General features: G+C 36.9%; 1 protein-coding gene across 1 annotated transcript; it reads left to right on the top strand.

Moving 5' to 3' along the window:
• Positions 1 to 5,399: 5,399 nt before the first annotated feature.
• Positions 5,400 to 7,128, top strand: LOC137707487 (zinc finger CCCH domain-containing protein 39-like). The gene is made up of 2 exons (XM_068446365.1): positions 5,400 to 5,949; positions 6,866 to 7,128. The coding sequence occupies exons 1-2, from the start codon at positions 5,400 to 5,402 to the stop codon at positions 7,126 to 7,128; spliced, it is 813 nt and encodes a 270-aa protein (XP_068302466.1).
• Positions 7,129 to 7,852: the final 724 nt, after the last annotated feature.

The following is a 7,852-nucleotide window of genomic DNA, read 5'->3' as shown; positions in this document are numbered from 1 at the left end:
TGAAATGAGATTACCATTGATGAAGTTTTCACTTTTATGGTAGTTACCGACATAAATAAAAAATGACGATATTGAACCGTGTTCCATTGATTAAGTGACAATGTAGAACTGATTGGACAACCGAAATTACAATCCTCCTTACCAAAGTGTGTATTGGACTTGTTGTTCCTACACTGTCCAAGGCAACCCTGTTGTGTTTCAAGTGGGAAATGAAGCGTTATGAGAGGAATGAAACAATACGATATGATGCACCCTTATAGCGCAAGGTTTCTCTCAAAACGTCCTGTGATTGATAGCAGCATGATGAAATGTGGTTAATGTTTTCTCTGTGGGGATATAGATACGGAGCTTTACATGTAAGTTCTCGAAGAATTACATGGTCTGGTTCAAATAGTTCCAAACCACAAAACACCCTCTTAACTTGTTTGAGGCGTTCACTTACAATCTGACGGATGTGGTATACCATTCTAAGTGATTATTTGATCAGTCAGGGATGAATTATGCCCTTGCATGTTAAACTATGAAGTCTTATTCCGAATTGCTAGAGTTAGAGTTTATGTAGTTGACATGAATCTCACTAAGACTCCAGAAAAGGTTGAGAAAACTGCCTCGCACCTGAAGATGGAATTTGAGATAAAGGATCTTAAGAAAACTCGTTTATGCCTTGACCTGAAGTTGAAGCATTGTTCTGACAGTATTTTGGTCTACAGTCGAACTACACCCTAAAGGTGTCACCTTTGAGTATACCCATGATCGTCCAAACGTAAATGAGACCCTTGAAGAGGTTATGGAATCCGAAATTCCATATCTAATTTCAACTTTGCACTTCATTGTACTTAACTCATTGTATTAGACAAGGCATCTCCTTTGCTGTTGATCTATTGGTAAAGATGCAGCACCGCGCCTACACGCAACTGATAGGATTAAAAGCACACCATAAAGTAGCACACAAATGTCCTATTGATTTTCCTTATTAACACTAAGATTTGTCAATTGTAGCATATGAAAATAAGGGTCTTTCCCACAGAAGATTGTTTTATCTAACTACTTAAAATGTCACAAAAACTGGGATGTTGTCCCTACTGACCAGCCACCGAAAAATAATTGTTAGACCGACTTACACTTATCTAAAGTGTACGAAATTTTATATGAAAATACTAGACACACAGAGCTACATTCACACAAATTTTTGGGATTTTTGGAGTTGATTTGCTATTTAAATTCAATCAAACAAAAACAGGACAAAAAAAGATTTTAAGTAGTTTACAAATTAAGAAAAACGAGTTAGGGGAATTGCTATCCACCACCAAATAATCATGCAAACATGTTATGTTTCATTCAAATTCCTTCTATTTCCGGATGAAGATGCTTAAGTTGGCTCAATGTTAGAACTCAACCTATTATTCTTTCTTATGTGGTATGTTAAGAGAATGGCATTTTCAACTTAACTTAGTCCCTAGCATGCAATCTAGAATGGCGTGTTCATAGATTTAACAAGTAGAAATCATTAAGAACGAAGAGAGTTTGAGTCATCACAAGGCATCGTAAGTACTAGCATTGTCTTACTTATCCTAGAAATTGATTCACATGTTAATCCGTAGAAAACACATCAATGAGACAAGTAGTTAACCAACTTTCATCCATTCATAAAAGTAATTCAAACAAAATGTCATACCAAACTTGCAATCATATTCGGGGCTTCAAAACAGCCCCTAACTACTAAAAATTTAGTTACACAATCCTTAAATTAAAACAAAAGATAAACATGATTCTGAGAAAATAGAACCGAAAGAAATTGACTGAGGCTTTCTCTTTCCTTCCTTCCTCAACACTACTTTTAAACCAATTCTTGCTGCATCATTTTCTTCTCTTTAACTCACCCACTAATAGCCATTTAGGGATGACAATAAGTGAGAGGAAATGGTAAAACAATTGTAACTCCTTGGGTAGCCTTTATGCCAATTACTCCCTCTTAATCCTCATCTTTAATTCCATTTCCTCTGATATTTGAATAGGTGTCAGCTGGTTTGTTCTTGGCTGCATCAGTTTTGGCTGCTAGATTTATTGGGTTTATTGCCTTCAATGTTTTCTTGTCAATTACAAACTGCTCAGCCTCTTGGGAACCTTTTAGTGTTAAAACAGCCATAACTTCTTCTAGAAAAAAGATATTAACAATCCATGAAATACTCCAGAAAATAGACATCCGTAGCTTTCCAAGAATATAAGGCTCATTCTCTAATTCATTCTGAGTTGTTCGCAACTTGCTTCCAAAGTCAGCTAATCTGCACTGGCAGTTTCGACGAATTTGTTACTTAAAATCCAACTTGTGCTATTTTTCTTTTCTTTACTTGACAAATCCTACAAAACACAAAAACAAAGTAAATAACTCAGAAATATAAGGAACTAACTAAGAAAAGACAAGTAAATTTTATATAAAAATATGAGTTTATCAGCAACCACTGAATTGGTATTAAAGACGTACTCTGAAGGTACTACGAGGGCAAATCCCATCACATCTCGAGCGGATCCAACCCCCCTGATCCTCAAAATGATGCTTGCCTTGTTTGTTGTGCTGACGCAGGTTACTTATCAAACTCTCACAAGGCAAAATCCCCAAATGGTTATGTCTTTACCGTTTAGGGATATCACAATATCTTAAGGGTCCACGATATGACCTTAGTTGCAAAATTTTCGAATCGTTCCAAGACTCACCTCACTTCACTTCACTACGCCATAAGTGAGGCATGGTTAGGAGTTCTTGTTGAGCATATTCGAAGTACTTGCTGTGTTTTCATCCATCGTTGAGTCCCAACGACGATCCATGAAGACTATGCTGCATGTATCCACCCGACTAAGACATGATACATCAACAAAGTCAACGCCAAGACATATTGCGTCTACATATACATCATCAAAGCATCAGGATATTGAAGTCATGCAAGCCGACCTCTATATGACGTCAATGTCGAAGTCAACCTTCCAAAAGCTTGTCTAAGGAAATGGTATGCCTAACTATCATATACAATGCTTATAGTTCTCATTTGGAAGTTATGTCAAACTCAGGGGGAGTACCCAGAAGTATACTCACATGATCTTAATGTACTCTTTTTCCCTACGATTATGAGCATTTTTCCCACTGGGTTTTTGCTACCTAACTAGGTTTTAACAAGGCACCCATCTTGGGCTGATCATAACCTTGTGAGCTCTTCTACTTGTGTCCAAAAGACGTATAGTTTTGACTTGATGCAACTTCTCACTTTTCTCCTTAGTCTATGGGTTTTCTTCCACCTTGGGTTTTACCATAGCTAGGTTTTGTGAGTTTTACTTTTTATGCATTTTTCCGTTGATTTGAGACTCACATTCGCTCATTGTGCTGAAAACTTCATCAACTGTACTTACTTCATCGCTAAAGACCTGATGCGCCATTCACTTGAGTATTTACACACTCAAGGGGGGGTGTTGCAGTCCTATTAGATTAAAAATGTGATTGTGTAAATCCTAGTGTATCTAGGGATATCTTTTATATTCCCTTTAGTAGTCTACTTCTACTTCCTATTAAAGTTGTAAGCCTAAAAGGGTAAGGATTTTACCTATCCTACTACTATAAATAAAGGCACAATAGGGTGGAATATAACACACCCACAATTACACATCTCTCTCTTCTCTCTCTATGCTGCACCTTCTCTCTCTTTCTAGCCTCATAATTGTTCAGTAAATTATGCCTACGACAATTTTCATTTTACTCATTTTACTATCTTCAAGTTTTGTAGAAATCACACTTTTCTATAGTTACTTTTTTCGTCTCACTTTCATAACTGAAGTTTGATTTTTGGATCACTTTCACATTTTTGTTAGTTTTTTTGTCAAGTATTCCACTAATTGATGACATGGTATAGCTTTACCTACCATTTATTCCACCGTGGCTAATCAGGTTCCCTCTCTGCCAGAATTTTCTCAAGTCACTCGTGTGCCCTTTCTTCTCTTCCTAATGAAGCAGATCACCTACATACAGAGAAAGAGAACTAAAATATGGGAACTAAAATATCCTCTTGACTTTCTTTCATAACATATTTTTAGTTGGTGTAATTCATTGGTGCTCCTTTCCCATCTCAAAGTCAAGGATATTTTTCTAATGTTTTGAATTCATATTTCTGTGAATTTTAAAGTTATCAAAGACTTATTGTGAATTGCATTTCTTTTCTTCTACTAGATTTTGGCTTAGAATCTCTTGGTAGAGTAATATATGTGAGTTTATATTACCAGGCTTAGTATGGGTGGACTACTAGGTTGGAGTTTGAGCGATGAACACTTGAAGGAACCAAAATTGCAACAGAATAGTTTTTTGGCAATTAGTTGGAATAATCTACATTTGGTTGCAGAAATGATATCGACAACATAACAATGACATAACGATACATTTTTATTGCTCAATCCAAATGTCAAAAAATGATCATTAAGAAAACCTAGGCTACGCACGATAACTTTATACATGGCTCTATCTCTTTAATATTACTAACTTGAGCGTCACAATGTCTTTAACTAGGATCGCACTGGTACCCATCATCCGCAAGACTTGCTCATCTTGCATGTTGTGTTAGTAAATTTCAAAAAGCGGAAAGACCGTGCTTGAACACATTTTTCAAACCATTAAGTCATGAAATGAAACACAACAATCTTATAGTCGTCGAACAAACTTATCAATTATTTCTTATCATATTATCTTATTGGATCTAAATGTCAATATGATAATGTATTAAATACATGTAAATTTTGTAGCTAGTTCTTATTTTATGGAATTTGGCTACAATCATCAGTTTAGCGATGTGAACTACTTATTTGTTTAACCATCTTAACCATTCAAAACTCGTACGAAGCCATAACAAAGCCACTATAAAGTCTCCAACATTCTAATCATATCAAGCACCAAATATAAACACTGAAATTAGTGGGAATTAAAAATATTCTCATTCATTACAACAAGTAAAGTAAAGAAGGCTTAATTAATGGTAGCTCACTTGAAGAAAAAAAATCTCTTTAATGCTCACACTCTTCAGAATGTAGAAACTAACCGAGCTGATGAGCATAATGTTTCTCACTGTAATCATAATCCGAGATTTTGCTTAAAATCTTCACTCTGGGACCTCCCCATCTCACTAAATTCTCAAATTTACATCTGGGTTTTCTTGGATTCTGATGCATTCATTGCAATTTTTTTTCAATGTTCAAGCACAATGCGTCTCATTCCTTCACTGACACCCACTGATTTCTTCTGATACAGCATCTGGGTTTTTCTTCAGCTTCAGCTCCAACCATTTCCCGGAAATAATTTTCTTCTTCTGGGTTCTTTGGCATTTCATCAAACAGTTGGAGTGCAACTGGGTCGCAAGTTACATACCAACATGAGTACTCCATTACCTACTCAACAATTTTTTGCTCGATATCTTGAATCCGTTGACAACGGGCGTCAGATAAAACATCAAATTCCTACTGAGGAGAAAGAAATCAAAGCTCAATCTGACATCAAGTCCCAAGCTTTCAAGAAACCCAGAACTTCTGAAGCCGTATCGAACTCGAATGCGGCCTCAGGACAGAACAAAATGTTGCCTAGCTATTACAAGACCAAACTGTGCCGTAAATTCCAAATGGGTTGTTGCTCTTCTGGGCAGAGATGTTCCTTTGCTCATGGCACCAGTGATCTCCGCAGGACTTTGCGTGATGCGCAAGGAATGGAAACTGAGAAGGGAAACTTGGCCAGGATGACTTGGAATGGTGATCATGGAAGTTCTAATGGAGTGAGAATATGCAGGTCGTTCTTTAGATGGGGAACATGCAGTTACGGAGACAAATGCCGCTTTCGTCATGTCAATCCTGAAAATATCAGAGATAGTTCGTTCATAAGCATTTCAACAGCTGGTGGTTCTGCTCAATTTGACTGCAAGAAGTCTCTGGGTATGGATTTTGACACTACTAAGTTTTATATGTTCAAAGTATGATTTTTTTTCGGGTTCAATGTAAATTACAATTTTGGATAGGATACCTGCATTGCACAGCTTGGCTAGTTTTTCCTTCTGCGTGTATGTGTGTATGATGATCGTATGAATGTTTAGATGGTCTACTCTTTGTTAGAGTATCGGTTGATTTCTCATGTGCTCTAGATTCGTTTAACTTGCACTACAAGAAAAGTTGTCAAAAGTAAAACCCAATTGGTTCAGTATCAGAAAATTCAGAAACCACACTCGACCTTTAGAGCTTTTTTCTGTTAAGAAGGTATCAAATCAAGCCAATAGGTTGGACTGCTGAAGGACTTGAACTTTAGAAGAGGCACCCGGGACATTCATCTAATGAACTAGGTATTTAGATTGCATAATGCTGAATCACTGATTGCAATTTCCTCAGTTCTTATTTCGAAAGGGGCTAGGCTTCTCCAAGTATGAAAGAAAGCAAAAAAGACCAGACCTTTTCCACTTTGATTAATTCAAATTGATATTCGATGTGTATGACTTCGTAGTGGCATCAGACTTTCTTTTTCGTCTTGCTGAAGATTGGGTATATAGGTTTATACTGAGATTGTTTCTTTCTGTGTCTGGTTGTCTTGGCTTGTAATTAAAGTGGGGCACTTTTTCATATGCTTTTATAAAAGTTGTGCATTAGTCGTTCATACAATTTAACCACCACCTTTTTTTATTTAGTTTTACCTGGCATTTCAAAGTGTGGCACAAATTCATCTGTAGCCATCTCCAATGATAAATGAGAGGAGTTGATGACCCTGTAGAACCGATCATGATTCAATAATTGCTCACTATTGACGGATGTGCAATGATTTTAAAAGAACAAATTTTGAGATGCATTGTTGTTAATTTTGCAGAACTAAGGAAGCTTTGTGGCTATACTACACCAGAATGTGGAAGTGTGCAGGCTAACAGTTTAATGACTTATACGAGGGGCAACAATGTGTCAAATCGTAGGATGGGGGTTGCGACTGCTTATAAACATGGTCAGAGTACGCAGTGCAACTTAGAGTGGAACGAACTTGAGAAATTGAGTCGCATCTATGCTGATTGGATTGAAGATATGCCTCTTCTACATGGCTCATCAAGCAAAGTGGAGTGTTACTCGAGTTTAGTATGACATGTGTAAGGAAGTAGATTAGTTCTCTATAGATATAAGAAGCTTGTTGTAATTTCCTCTAACACCTTCGTTTTGTCGAGTGAGTGGGGATTGACTTCGATTGTGACCCGTAGTCTGGTAAACACAGGAGATGCTTCATACCTAAGAGCCTACAAAGCCAGATTTTAAATATCTTGATTTTCCATATCTCTGTTGTCTAGGGATTTTAGCCGTTATCTTCCGAATTTTATGCACATTGTTATTGTAAAGACGTATTTTCAGTTTACAAGATATGGTGTGGCACTGTCACATGAATGTAACTAGCAAAAACTAGTTTTTTTTTTTTTTTTTTGGTGAACCTAGCAAAAACTAGTTTGGCTAGTGTGAAAATGTAGGATAACCTCATAAAATTCTCCTTTGGCTATTTCTGTTCTTGGTTCTCACACGTGTGCATCTGTTTACGTGCATGAATTTGCATTCTGCTTGCAAACTAAAACTATGGTGGGACGGCAGGGACTTAAACCCGTCATGTTTGGGATTAGGATGGCCCCTTCTGGATATCTTTGGTTTCAGATATAGTAACAAGAGGTCTTAATCTTCACTTGCAGAAACAGTAAAAGAAACACAGACTTTAAGATTTGATGAACACCAGAATATACATCGGTAGGCCAGCAGCCATGTTATTTGTAATAGGTATTCCATGTTCGTCTCTTTGGAACTGGCGCTGGTACAGCTCCAGACGAAT

This window comes from Pyrus communis, chromosome 11, assembly GCF_963583255.1.
Source record: "Pyrus communis chromosome 11, drPyrComm1.1, whole genome shotgun sequence".
Lineage (NCBI taxonomy): Eukaryota > Viridiplantae > Streptophyta > Magnoliopsida > Rosales > Rosaceae > Pyrus > Pyrus communis.
Note: the sequence above shows the minus strand (reverse complement) of the source record. Positions and strands in the feature narration are given on the sequence as shown.

Excerpts from the sequence above, each read along its gene's own strand:
- LOC137707487 (XM_068446365.1), top strand. The coding sequence starts at position 5,400 with ATGAGTACTCCATTACCTACTCAACAATTTTTTGCTCGATATCTTGAA. Across the intron at positions 5,950-6,865 it reads TGACTGCAAGAAGTCTCTGG|AACTAAGGAAGCTTTGTGGC; the intron begins GTATGGATTTTG and ends TTAATTTTGCAG.